The 14846-nt window shown below is 38.8% G+C and overlaps 1 protein-coding gene across 1 annotated transcript in view; it reads left to right on the top strand.

The window, feature by feature from the left end:
• TENM3 (teneurin transmembrane protein 3) overlaps window positions 1–14846 on the top strand; it is a 323623-nt gene that overhangs the window by 145081 nt on the left and 163696 nt on the right. Inside the window, exon 3 of the mRNA XM_009891787.1 lies at window positions 3790–3999. Within this exon, the coding sequence (XP_009890089.1) occupies window positions 3790–3999 (210 nt within the window). The remainder of the gene's footprint in view (window positions 1–3789; window positions 4000–14846) is intronic.

The following is a 14846-nucleotide window of genomic DNA, read 5'->3' as shown; positions in this document are numbered from 1 at the left end:
GCGCTGTGCCGTACCCCCACGCTGCCCCGGCCCTTCCCGCGCTGTGCCGTACCCCCACGCTGCCCTGCTCTCACACCCACCCTGCGAGGCAGCACAATCCCTAGAGGCTCCACCTCGGACTTACTCAAGCCTCAGTATACTTTGTCTAGAAAGTCCCACGCATCCCTATGCCTCCCGTTAATACCAATCCACTGATGGCAGTCTTCCCCATCTCTTATTTCCGATCTTTTTAAGGGTTACGCTTAGCATATTTGTCCCTTTCAGCTTTTCCATACATCACACCAGCTCTGCTTCCAACTTGTATTTTATACCGTCTTTTAAATCTGCACTGATCTTAGCACAGAACAGTACAATTTTTTTGACATAATTACCGTGTTCATATGTATTTAATGTATCCGTTATTAGCTCAGGTCTATTTCTTTGTTAATGTTCTTCTTACAACCAATTTTCTTTGGGTTTTACTTTCTTTGGGGACTCATATTATATCCTTAGCAAATTTATTCGCGTCTTCACATACTGCTATGTTGAGTCTGTTCCTGCTGGAGTTTGCCTGTATTTGCTGCAAATCTTTTTTGCATTTTTGTGTGATATAATTTTTTCAGAAGTATGTAAAAGGTAATTCAAAGTCATGTATTTTTGATTATGAAAATACCAACAAATCAAAGTGCATTTATCCTCAGGACTAACCTAAAGTATGAGATTTAAGTGCTCTTAAGCCCAGATACTTTCTCTTGAAAAATTATTTACTATCTTATATCAAAGTCGCATAGTAAAACCAAAAACATTTACTCTTTTAAAGTATGGGCAAGAAAGTCAAAGCAGAACAACAGAAATTTTTCCTAGATTTATACCAAAAGAAGCAGAACCGAGGGGGGGAAAAAAATCAATATGTGTATTTTTGTGGTTTTCCTTAGAATGAAATATTCTTTGCATCATCGTGTGCCTCCAAGCTGTATGGAAAAAGTGTTATAATCAATATAATTGGCTTTTGTCATACTTAATGATTTTCGTGATTTATAAATGTGTTTGTTAAGACTTCACTAAGAGATATTACCGAGTATTTTTAAATGACTTTCATTCCATGTAAAAAAAAAAAAAACGGAGAGGAACGTGCACATCCATTTATGATCCCTCTTTCTAGTGTGTTGAGTATTTTTTTTTCTTAACATGTAGCTTATTCTATAAATGGCAGTATAGATAGCTATCTGTCTTTTCACTTGGAATCAAAGAGGAACTCACTGCAGAAATCTGCCAGCACTGGATGAAGTTGTACAGAAATACGCGTCCCAGCTGGCTGGCCTAGGGTTCTTGTGAAGAATTGGCTCGTATTATAACCGGCTCCCTTTTCTCTGCAGACCATGTAACTCTGCGACAAGAAAGACCCGCCTGCCAGAATTAGGTTTATTTCTAAAAATCACATCACCGAAGCCGCGTAGTTTCCTGGTGGTGTTACAGCCCTAATCACCTGATTTTTGCCGTGGCAGAGCGCGGTAGTGGGAGCTTTGCTAATAGCCCCACGCTTCCAGCCCGCACCTGGCACAGGGGCTTTTCTGCACCCCGAGACGCGGTAAGGCGGAGCACCCAAGGGATGCTCTTTCCGGGTGGCCCCTCATCAGTGCAGCGCAGTGCGGTGTCAACTAGCCCCGTAGCGCTGCGACAATTAATAAATTCGGGTAAATGAGGGAATTTACAAAATAATTAGGGGACTTTTGGACATGACACATTTTCAGGCAACAGGATATTTTCTATGATTACGGTTTGCGTAATCAAGGCTTTGTTGTGTATGAAAGGTAATGAGTGTAAATTGAGAAGGAGAGAGGAAGCATACTGAGAACAGTGTTGTGCCTGAGCTCCACAGATATTACGGAGATGGTGATTTGCTTCAGACAGCTTACATCTGGAACATATTACTATAGCTCTCCTCTCTAGTCAGAGAAGTCCAAAGCCAGGAAAGGAGACTTCTTCCAAGCCAAAAAGAAATTAAAATCATAGAGCTAATTTGTATTTGAAAAAAAACACTGTTAATTATTATTGGAATTATTAAAAAAATGAAATATAATGGCTTTCTAAGTCGGTTTGGGTGCATCATAAATCATGCATTAAATACTCTGTCAAGAAATAACCACAAATCCAGGTTACTGAAGCAAGCAGCGTGAAAAACCAAGGTGTAGCAAGAAAATCTGGTGGCACTTTGTCTTGAACTTGAAAGTGTGCCCACTCCCTACTTCCAAATTCCCAAGTTGAGCCCTGTAAAATGTCATTCTCCCATCCTTGTTATTTCCCTGGCTGTAAACCTCGGGTTTCACGCAGGAGTTACTTCAGTAAGTGTTCGCTTTCCTTCCAGAACCAAACCTCAGTCTTAAAATTGGTAATAACATATATAGTGCTTTTCCCTACAAGAAGAGGTAAATGTGACACGTGAAAGAACTAAGCAAAGAGTTTGTGGTGAGGCTGTCATGGGTTTCTTTCCAGGGAAGCCAATTGGTCGGGAGTTGGCAATGTGTTTAAGAGATCTTTAAGATACTGGATGACGGGATAAACTGAATATGAAAGCAAAAAAAAAAAAAATTAAAAATCAGCATGATTCTAGCAGTGTACAAGAGAGATGGTGGGAAGGTAATTCAAGCTATTGGTGCCAATATGATTTATTGTATTAAACTTAAATATAACATTCAGAGGTGCTGCACCTCTCCAGCATAACTGTACTACTGAGTACTATAAAACCAAATCATTACATGATGGAAAAAACCCTTTTTTCCTTTAATTTAAATATAGATTCATAGTTATGAATGGCATCCATGCAGGTTAATCTAATTTTTTTTTTAACATAAAGTAGGTAATAGAGCTACTTCATTTTCTGGTACAATTCCCCACCTACAGGCAACGTAATACTTTATCCAAAAGTAGTCTGGCAGTCTTACTCTCACAGAGAGAGATCTGTGCTGACTAAATACTATGAAGAACCAATATATTGACAGGGTAAATTAGATAAATCTTTCTCTGCTGTTTGCTGGGTTAAATTATTGTTTCACTGAATGACTTAAATGCATTGTTATGATATCCAAACGCGTTATTTAAATCTGTCTTCCTCCATGATGCCTTTATGATACCTCCAAGATGTAGAAATGGGATGTAGTCGTTGCGTATGCATGTTTTAAAACAACTTGTGCAGATGGACGCAAGTTTGACAGGAGAAACATTTTAATAGGTTTTAAATAGTATGTGTATCTGAGAAACACTGCTTAAACCTTAAATTCCTGTCAGAATAACTCATATGGTAGAAATTTAGGGCTGTGAGTTTCTCTGTATGTGTGAGCCTGGAAAACTGTTCCTGTTTCTTTGCTTATCTGAGTTATTTTCTTTCATAAGTAGATTTTAGGCAGGAGTGTCCCACTGAGGGAAGTAGCCCTGTAGTTGGCCGTATTTTTCAGTACTTTTGTTCTGCTTAAAGGCTTGAAAAATAGAAAATACGGTGTTTTCCAGACAGTTGTACAACAGATATTTCAATTCGGTTGGCACCTGTTCCTCTGTCATTCGGTGTTGGGGAGACCTTGGAATTCCCGGTAGTGATAGACACCGCCCATTGAAACAGCAAGTCACAGCACTGGGTTGTGTTTCCTGAAGAACTTAAAACCAGTTTATTGCATGCCGTTGTCATGTTTTCTTTGCCCGTCTCCTTGTACTGTTTGAAGTAGACTACTAGCCTTTTGGTGATGCGAAAAATAAATGATTTGTTGTTCATGTGATATCTTGACCCATATTTTAAATTTTTTTTATTTTTTTTCATAGGTCCTCCCATGCCATCCTCCTCATCTAGTCCATCAGTTACTGAACATTTACACTCCCCTCCTCCATCACCCAATCTCCATGACAACCAGAGGTGGTTATTAAGTAATAATGCCAGCCAGCCAGTTCAGGACTCTGATACAGATGAGGACTATACTGCCAGCTCATATCTAGTACAGACCGGTACTGTTTCAGTGTCTGTCCCAGGTCATGGTAAGAAGAGGACACTTTGTCCGTAGTTTGAATACGCTTTTGTTTTCCATCCTCTTACAAAATTGCCTAATAAAAACTAAAGATATCAAAATGACTTTGTATTTTAAACTGATTTTCCTTTAAATGTCGCAAATGATGTTTCTACTTTACTGTAGGATAAGCAAGAGTAGAAAGTAACTTCTAAAATATAAAAGCTCATTTAAGTTATTTTAAAGTGCCATACTTATATGAAGCAATAGCCATTAATGATGTATTACGTAATGTAATTTGTAGCAAGTGACTAGCCTTTAGTTGTACTTTTTAAAGGGTAGGCTGAAGTTGGTTAAACTGTCATGATGTTTAGCTTCAGAATAACATAAAAGTTATCTTTTACTACATCATAACATAAAAGTTATCTTTTACTACATCATCAAGGTCAGCAGGTTCCAGCCGTTCCTCTAGTTTCCCTGGGGAAACGGGATTTGTACATTACTGGTTAGGTACATGTACTGGTTAGGGCATTGTAGACTGAGGAAAGCGATCTAGAGGAAGAGAGCGGTGTGTGTGGTGAGTGAAGGCAACGGTGGCTCCCGAGATGTATGCTTCCATGTTTCTAGTCCTCCCAAGCAGTATGAGTAAAACAGGAGTGACATGTACTTGAAACACTAGTTCCCACTTACCTCATACTGTAAGAAAACACGCTTTTACGTTGTTAGCTTTTTTTTTTTAACATTAAAAAAATAGCCACAGGGTTTCATTATTGTTGTATGATTGAACAGATTTTCTCAGGGTAGGCAAGCTGGAAATGTGATTTGTTAATTCACAGCCCTTCCCCAGTAGATCAGCAAAGCTTGGAACAAGCCTCTTCATTTTCTAACCATTTCTGTCTTTTGTTAAGAACTCTCCTACAGATGAACCACTAGAGGGTGTTTGGAGGAATATTTTCCTACAGATTCCACATCAGTTGGTTGGGCAGAATTGTTTTGCAAAGCAAAACCCCTAGCTTTGAGCTTCTCTCCCTAGCTTTGAGTGCAACTTTGGTGTGGTGTCTAAAAGGCCAATCTGCTAAGAGCAGTTGTGTGTGTGAATTTGACAACCTTTTTTGGTTTTGGGGTTTTTTTTTTGCCATGTTAGGGGCTTGGATTAAGATCTTTAACAATGATAATTTTGTTTTTGCATGTTCAACTTGTTCAATATTTAATCTGCAATGAACTCAAACCAAATACATTGTCATAATTAGGGTATGTTATGAAGATGTCTCCCTTCCTTTATGTCTAGGAATATGAAATCTGTTAGAAAATCTATGTATTTATCCAAAAGGTACCCTGGTTTAGTTCAATGTCAGTACATTTAGATTGCTGTATCCACAAGCCCTTCCTCTACAAACGAAAAATGCAAAAAGAAGAGAAAGCTGCTAAAAATTTTGTATAGTTGGGATGAACTCCTTATACCTTCTAGCCTCTTAGGAAGCTAAGTGTTCATATTCTTCTAGGTTTTAGCATTTTGCTGCTTCTGAAATTTTCATCAGTTGCTTGCCAGTCTGAGTTTGCCAGTCTTCAGGAGTGTTCCTTAATCCCTTTCACCCTAGACTAGCCAAAATAATTTCAGCTGCTCCCATGGCAAGTCAAGTCTTGGCCTTTTAGCAGGACAACAGAAGGGGGAAGGGGTGTTAACAAGCAGGACAGAAGTTAACACCGCAGTGTATGCTGAGAGTTGTTCTTGGTAAGACTTTTGCTAAGCTGAAGGGAAACCCAGCACACTCTGTAAGTTCATCTTCATTTTCCTTCTTTCTTCCTGCTGTGCTCCCGTCTCCTCTATCTGCAGATGTCTGAGATTCGCCCCTTCACTGTGTATGTGTGATAGAAGTGCTTGCAGTTTCTGCTTCCCGCTGACAAAGAATTAAATCAGTGATATATACGCACTCATAATCTAGTAGTGCTGGCGGTCATAGAACGCAGCTAATGATCTTTCTCTCTCTTCACAAGATTAGACTTGTTTTCAGAAGAGCTTCAACTTGCTAACCACAGATACTATATTTGTGACTGTCATAATTTAAGTGGGGTTTGTAATTCTGCTGGACAAGGAGAAGACCGTAGGTGTTCTGGGAGCAGGCTTCCATCCCTGGAGTCAGCTGCAGGGTCAGAGTCAGCCGTACTTGAAGAGAAGATGCTTTCATCCAGCACGTATATGAATATTGCTTGGAATAGCTATTTGATTTGCTTGTGGTTGGTTTCTTATATCCTGTTGGCATATTGATGGGGAAAAAATATGTTGTTTGTAAAACAGGCAAGAGCAGAATTTAATAATTAAGCTAATAATTTCTAAGTTAGCTACAACTTTCTTGTACTCAATGAATTAGCATTGTTGGGTAGCTTTTTTTACCAGTATATGTGTCTCTCCAAATCTACCCTAGAAAGTAAATATCATTTAATCTTTGGTACAGTCTTATTTGAGTATTGCATTTTCTTTGGTTAAAATGGTAAGTAATACAGCATGTGTAGCGCTTTCACAGGAGGAAGGGGTTTTTTTCACCAGTTGTCTTTTAATTCATCCAGATGCAAAAGAAGCTTTCCATGCTATCTAATGTTAATGGCTGCAAAGTAACTCCAGTGCCATATTCCGGATGACTTTGTCCAATGTTTATTTTGGCAGGGGGTGGGGGACCACTGTTGAAGCATTTAGGATAGAAAGGGTACTGACCGAAAATAATTCTGTTATTGAACTGGTTTCAGTTATATTGACTTTATGTGAATAGCGAGTTAAATTACCCTCTCTTTAGTCTATGCAAACATCTGTTTGTTTTACTTTAGTCTGAGTCCATTTGATCAATGTAGTTTATTCGATGAACTCCCTCAAAATTCAAAGGATCTGATTATGTATTTAGAATGATATTAATCTAAGCCTTTGGGTTTGATTAGTTTGTTTTGTTGACCAACGGGAATTAGCTTTCATTTGAGGAATTAGCAAAAAGAGAAATGAAAATTACTAAAATCAATTATCAAATGCTTACCATATGAGAAGAAAGATCTTCATGGAGGTATTGCTAGTAGCTTTAAAAATTCAGATGAAGTGAGGAATGTGTGGACAGTTTCCTAGGATTCATTTCATTTCTCTAAAAGCAGTGTGTTAATAGGTTGTAAAATTCAGGAGGACATAAATTTTTGGACCATCAGTCGTAACAGCAATCCTTTATATAGCGCCTCCAATTTATTCCACTTGTTCCTCTTCTCCACAGTGCAGCTCGGTATACTGACTCTGTGCCAGGAGTTGGCCTATTTGTCTGCTGAGTTCAGAAAAATTTACTGGGTTTATTGTTTTTAGAAATAAGAGTGGACTTGTTTATAAGAAACAGGGTCATCTGAAGATGTCTGCAGGGAAGAGGAACAGTTTAAGCAAGAGGGAGAGCGAACGAGGAGCTAGGAGGAGAGGACTCTTGGATGTGACTGAGGTGGGGAAGGTTTTTTATGTAATAAAGTCTGCTTGTAAACAATAGAGGTCATATAAAGTCTGTGTTTAAGCATCTTGATAAGCTGCTTAATCTTTTTCCACTAAAATTATAGATTAGTCAGAATTTGGAGGGGAATTTATTGAAATTGGTAGTAGCTTATCTTTCAACACAGACATGTATTATAATGAGAAATACAGTGCTAAATTCTTCAGTTAAGCAGAGACTATGAAGAAAAGATATAGTTAAAAGTTAATGCTTAGTACTGACAATGGAGGTGAAGAGTCTGAATTAGAAATTCAGATTTGAGGATTTTTACCCCCTAAACTGGAAACATTATGGCAGAACCATCAAATGCAAAATAGAGAAAGATGTATTTCACAGCAGCCTTGGTACAGTGTATTTGAACATTTAAGTTGTACAAGGTTCTGAGGTTACTTAATAGCAGCTTGTGATGATAGTTCATCTGACAAGAAGATCTGAAAAAAATTTCAATATAGTATAAAAAGTTTTTCAGTTGTTCTTGATCAAGGATCTGCCAGGTGATGCGCAATAAACAAGGTTTTGTTCCAGCCATATGCGAGTTGCAGATTGATGGGCTTTTCAGTTCAAAATGGCTAAGCGTTCCTGCAGAGAGAAAGAATTAGGAAAACTAGAGTACAACTCTGAATTTTAATTTCTGAAAGAGAAAAGATAATCCAATAAGGCTGGCTGAATGATAACATACAAGAACTCTTCATATTCAGAGGTCTCATTGTAGGACATCTCACTCTACAGACACCAAATGTTCTGTGGCATAACTCGCTTATAAACGTAATCTGAGGACTTTAATTCATGATGACACATTAGAATTTGGTGGGAGAGCTTATACAAAAGTATCTGTCATACGGAAATTATTATTGTTTTATCATGCCACAGTGTCAAGAAGCCAAAGTCAGAACCTTCTGCTTTTGTACAAGCACCTGAGAGAATACAGACCAAATGCTCCAGAGTGGCAGCACTAATGACCAGATGCAGCACACATGCAAAGCATAGGTGTGAATTCTATTAGTGGGGATTTTTGTTAAACCTCAGACTTTCCTTCCAACTATTATGTTTTAGTTTTCTGCCTAGATAGCTCAATTAATGTAAAACCACCGTAACTAAGCGATCTGTTGTTTCCTTTTCTCCCCCCTTCTGCCTTTTCCTTTGCATCAGGAGCATGAAATTGAAGTGTGAATGGAAGTACACACAGGGATTTGTGTTAAAAGTTAGTGGAAGAGGCAAATGACTTCAAAGCATCTTTTCCTCCTTTGCAGCCCTTGCAAGTGCTCCTGTGAGGGCAGGAAGGGAACGATGTGATTTCCCCCTTCATACTCCACTGGCTTGTGAGAAGGTTGGAAATAACCTGTGAATATTGAAAAGAGGCAAAGCCAATTTAGTCAGTCCTAGCCAACATCTCGGAAGGGCCTCATGTAACTTTCTGGCACCCCCTCTTTAGTGCCTACAAAACACTTCCCAGCCCTGATTCCATCCCTGCTTTGCCATAGTTACTCCGCAAGAGAAACTGCATGTGCTACTGAACTAGAACTTAGTAGCCAGGCTATCCCCTGCCATGTAATCAACAGCGGTTTAGTTCTGATTAGTGGGGAGCAGCAAGGGGGGGGAAGTGCTAGGGGAGAAGGAAACGCAAACATGATGGGATGAAATTGAATGCTTAAAAGCTGTTTGGGCTTTTTGGGTGAAGTGTAAATTTGCTTTTTTTCTCCTCATCATCTGAGAACTGGCAATCCATCTGAATTCCCTGGAAACCCTGTGGGTATCCACACACCTTATTTTCATTGTTGTCTTACACATTGTCTAATGAGATTTTTTTACCTCTTATCTCGTAATTCATGATAAATTAAGTTTTGTCATTGTTGTATCGGTATATACAATTTGTCTTCAGGTCTGACATTGGTCCTAAGACGTGTTGCTTGAAAAATGAATCAGACCTGTTTGGTTTGGAATAGTCTGTGATAATAAATTAAGAATAATAGATCAAACTAGGAGGACTTGTGTTGAAGAACATCATGGGGATAGGCTATAATCTTGGTTTTATTTAACATTGTCATTAGTTATATGGATGAAGGAGTAAAAATGGCACTAATAAAATTTCCTAATGATACTAAATAGTGAGAGTTCTGAGTGCCAACTGGGGACAAAAATGTTAATAGAAAAGGACAAGGAAATTGTCCATTAATTGTACGGCCAGAAACTAATAAAGTGAAATTAGAAGTGAAAAATGTAAGCTGGTCTGAGATGCAGAATATTCAGAGAAAATCTGAGGAAAAATAGTGACAGAGAATTTTAGTCAGACATAAAACTGCAACATGGTCTGACTGACGTGCAGTTTGGGTGGAGTATGCAAATACATCTGCAAAGAGGGAATCAGAGACATAACATCAATGGAATATAAGTTTTGAATTTGGACCGCCTGCTTTTTCAAGGTTCCTGTCAAATTCTCTTACTACTTCTAGAATTATTGCGATTCATTCTACTGTTCCAGATATATTTTGATGAAAACCATTAGGAAGTTAGAGGTATTAATATGTGGGAATAGGTGACAGAATAAAATTTTGACTCGGTATGCTAATTAAGTGCTGACAAAGGGAAACCAATAACCCAAGATGGAGTAGGGTATGTTGTGTACCATGTAGAGATACAATTAAAAGCAGTAGGATGAAAATAAGGAAAGGAAAGATTAGGCACATTCTCAGGAGAAACTAGTTAACAGTGAAATATATTAAGGTATCTAAGTCTATCCCAAGGGAAGTGACAAGGTGGTCTGTCACTTTGTAACATGAAATTAAAATAAATAAAAACGTCGGTCATACTGCTGAGAACAAACCTACATTCGCTTTGGAGAAAGTGGACTGAGGTAACCTTCTGGAGCTTTTCTAGTAATACCTGTGTGCATTCTAAATCAGGTATGCACGAGTTGGTAGTTTATATCGTACTAAGCCGCGGTGAGTGTGTTTCATTAGCACCGTGCACGTTGCAATGATTGTTTAAATGTAACAGAAAACTACAGTTTGTCCTGTAGCCCGGACTGCGTTCTGAAATTGTCCACACCTTCCACAATAAATCGTTTGCAAAACAGACACTTTCCCTTCCCGCTTGCTGGACCATTTTACATCCTGCAAAATTACAAAATAAGACTGCCTGTTCTCAGTGAAAAGTGCCGGTGTCTTCACTTCATGTGCGTACTCAGGGAAATATTTTGTAAGCAAAAATGTTTGATACCTACAAGTTCAAAATGCCTGTGATGCTGAGTAGAGGTCTTTGACGAGCTTTCTCTAAATACGGAGTAAGTTCATGCTATAAAAACACATGCTGACTTTTTTCTGAGGCCAGGGACTGTTGTATTTCAAGCACTGGGTAGCAGTGCTTGCAGCCTTCCTCGGTAGCTACAGCAGCACTCCGTCTCTTACACTCAGAAATCAGACAGCGCAGGAAGGCCAATATCCTTTAGGCACAGATCAACAAATTTATCGATTCCACGTGCTTGGGGCAAATATAGTTGCTTTAAAAACTTAAAAATTGTGTCTTGAATGCTAGCCAGTTTATTTTTGATCCCTCTTGATATTTGATTTCAATTTCATGAATCCGTTTTTTATCCCCTTTCTTTGGTTTTTAAGCCAAAATTCTGTCAACATTGTTCCCTTAATGTACAAAAATGTACATTTGTTCAGTTTAATTAAGCATTCAGTCGGTTTGCCAAGAGCAAATTACAGTTCCCCAATCTCACCCTCACCCCTCCAAAATCAAATTTTGCAAAGTGGTGGGCAATTAGTTCTCATATCTGATTGTTGTAAGTCATGTTTTTCTCTTAAAGATTTTTGTAGTTTTCAATCTCTGTTACTTAATAGAAGAGCCAAGACCAATTATTTCTCCTCAGATTGTGGCCTTTGTAGCCTTCAAAGAACAGTCTCCCCCACACCTCCTGTATCATTAGCTGCAAAATATCTTTCCAAAGATGATTTCGGCCTCTTCACAAATCAAAGGATTCAGAGTGACAAATTATCCGTCTTATACTCGAATGCGTGCCAGATGGGACAACCTGCCAACTGTGTATCGTACTGCGGATATGATCTGATGTAGAGACATTTCCTCCCCTCCTCCCTTCGCCAGCAAAAATCGTATTACAAAAAAACAGGCAAGTTAAGAAAATCTGTGAAGATAAATCGATTCTGAAATACAGTGAAACATAAAAGCAGAATATAGTTTTTATTGAAGGAAGAAAGCCGCGTCCAAATTTCGGATTGCTTAAACTGAACAAACACGTACCTGGCGGTATAGAGGAACATGAGACCCTGCTTGCCAGTGCTTGCACACACGTCGCTTCCTTTGACTAGCTTGATTGCAGAACAGACATTCCTAATTGCAAGATAAGGAGCTTGAATTTAAATTCCGTCGCAGTTTGTTCACGGCAGAACCCTGCATTCACGATCAGGAAGGAGGATGTACTGCTCTTGTGGGGAAAAGCAGGCTCTAACAAATTTATGGTAGAAGTTAACTTGTAATACAGAAGGTAAAAGGAGAAGGAAATAGTCACATAGAGAGTTTATTTTCATTGTAAATCACAAAGCTGAGGACTTTACCCGGCTACTGCTTAGGCTGACTTCCAGAGGTACAAACAGCGGGGAAGCGCACAGCAAATAACTTGTGTGAGGTTAGGATCAGACACAAGTGTCTCGCATCATCACATTAAGCTCTGTTATTTTTGATTTTTCGTTATTTTATTTCAGGGAAAGGTCTAATGTTTTTAACTCAATACCACAATACAGAATCTTTTTTTTAAAGCCATATTTAGGAAGCGAGCACTGAAGATCTTACGCATGCTCCCATTTGTTCATCACTAAACTTACAGTTTTACAAGCCCTTCTTATCAGCTGTAATGCTCACAGAGCCTTGATAGCATTGAGACCACAAAAGTTCTTCCAGAAACACAGAATGAACCGAAGGTTGTGAGGTTTGATAAAAGCTTGATTATTTTTTTTATTTATTTTTTTTAATCATGTGGTTTCATAGTCTTTAGGCTGCTCTTGTTTGGGGTTTGTTTTTCTACAGAAAAAAAAGTCATGTGTTTTTCCCAGCTGTGAAAGCCTGGTCAGTCATTGAAATTTTTGTTTGTTTTAGCTGAATTAAAATTAGTTTGTGTAGTCATGGTCATTGTAAGGAGCTGGTGCTTTGGAGAGCACCAAACGTCTACCAGCTTGGTACAAAATGTATAAATTTATTAAGGATACCATGTACTATCCAATCCTGTTGATTGTGGAAAAGTTTCTTCTTTCATCAGGGACTGAGTCTTTAGTTGCTGTTGAAGAAAAAGAGCTGTACAAATACATAAAATACCTAATTTATTCCTTAGTTCTGCTGAATGCTGATGATTGCTAGAGCCTGATTCTGCGCTTCTGAGGAAAGGCAGGTTGCTGTTGGATTAAATGGAAGTTGCCAGTGGGGGTTAATACAGGATTCCAGTCATTGTAATGCAACTGCAACACACGTTTTATTCTATTGTGCTGAAAAAGTCTCTGTAGCAAAAAAAATAGAGCATTTGACAAAAATGAAAAAATCTGGTTTGGCTTCTCGTTGGCTTTTGGCTTCCACTTGAACTCCATTCTGGCTAGCTGTAAGTTGGGGGACGACATTTGAGTGCTTTAAACATGCTGCTCGCTGGAAGTAAACAGGGCTCTCACAAATTCTGCTGGCAGATGCTTGTTGCAGTCTTCCATAGGAGAAATACTGAGGATTTTGCGCTTCAGTCACTAAGCAAAAAATAAATAGATGTGCGTTAGGTGATTGTGGAAACAGCTTATCTCAAAGATGCTTTGAAAAGTAAAAGGTAAACATTTGGCACCTTTACTTTAACATCCTTTATCTTTTTAAATATTATCAATCATTTTAAAAGCTTAAGGGCTATGCTTAAAGCATAATTTCTCTGTTCTTCTACATTATACACAAAAGGCTTCTCCGTTTAGTATCTCTGTGTCTGGACGTAGCATTGACATGAATTTCTTTGTCACTAACCCATTAGGAGTACACAGGAGTAGTAACCCTACTTTTTAAGGATGCAGAGATCTGACTGGAAGGCACATCAGCCTTCCTCTCTCATGCAAGGCCAAGGATTCCTATTGTCAGATGCAGTGGGCATGAAAGCAGCAATTTTACAGCACAAAAACTCCAATAACATTTACTGCGGTTGGCTGAGATTGCAATGCACACAGGCACTGCTCAGTCTTGGTTGCTTAAGCACCAGCTCCCCTTGGCTTTTTGCCAGCCTGCGCGCTCCAAAGAGACAAGTCCTTTAAGGGGAAAGAGTTTTCCTTGTAACTTGCTGTGGGGTAAACAGACCATTCAGGCATAGTTTATTGCATTACATACTCGGCTATGCATGCTGGAATGTAGCAAAGTAATTGGTAGAATTATTTTAATCGTTAGAATTCTTAGGTATGAGATACGTTCTCTGCGCCAGGAGGAAAGAAAGAAAAAAGAAAAAAAAAAAAAAAGTAAGGATGTTTCTGTCTGCTAAGTTGCTGATCATTTATTACAAAAGACTAAAAATATTCTCTCCATGGGAGTTCTGTATGTTTACACTAGTATCCCTGCTACGGTTACAGAAAACTGAATTAATTTGCCTCTTTACTGCTAGTCTTGTCTTGAAGATAAATCCCGTAACAGTTAGCAGCAAGTTACAGTGTAAAGGAAGAGTTCTGTGTATGTAACAGGATACTTTGTTGTCATAAGAAAAACCAAACCTCAGTTTGGAAAGACTGTAAGTGCAGGGTCCTCACAAATTAAAAGGAAGTCACTTACTGTGAATTCCGCCATCAATCCAACTCATCTTCGTGGTGATACGTACTCTGTTTTGCAGCGATCAGCAGTAAACTTAGCCCGTCGTTGCCGTAACCTGGAGACTCCAAATGAAATATTCTCTTAAATGCTATTTTATGTGCATTTCTTAAAGCTTCAATTTAACACTGCAGTATCTATTCAAACAACATACAACGGAATTTATTTGTACAAAAACATGATAGCTGAATGTACAGAAGGCTGACTTGGCTATCACTGAGTACAGAACATCACTTGCTGCTGTTTGAGTCTTTTAGTTCATTCAGAAAGCTTCAAAGAAAGGTAAAGCTTTCCCTTGATTTTGTTGCTAGTACTTGGTGTAAGGGGACTTGTTGTTCTGTTCACTCTTAAATCTCCTCGGTGGTGTCCTACAGTGGGTTCAGGAGAGGTTTGAAATACCATCTGTGGTATTTCTTGAGTCCCTGGGTTACTTTCTGGTAGCTTGTCCTCTGTTGAGCAGCAAACAGGGGAGGATGTGGGTGACCTTGCACCCCTCTCTCTGTGTACAGCAGCATCGAAAATGCTTCAGAAAGCCAGTGAAGCTCTTCCG

This window comes from Charadrius vociferus, unplaced genomic scaffold, assembly GCF_000708025.1.
Source record: "Charadrius vociferus isolate BGI_N301 unplaced genomic scaffold, ASM70802v2 scaffold478, whole genome shotgun sequence".
Lineage (NCBI taxonomy): Eukaryota > Metazoa > Chordata > Aves > Charadriiformes > Charadriidae > Charadrius > Charadrius vociferus.
The sequence above is the reverse complement of the archived record's forward strand: the minus strand, read 5'-3'. Positions and strand labels throughout refer to the sequence as shown.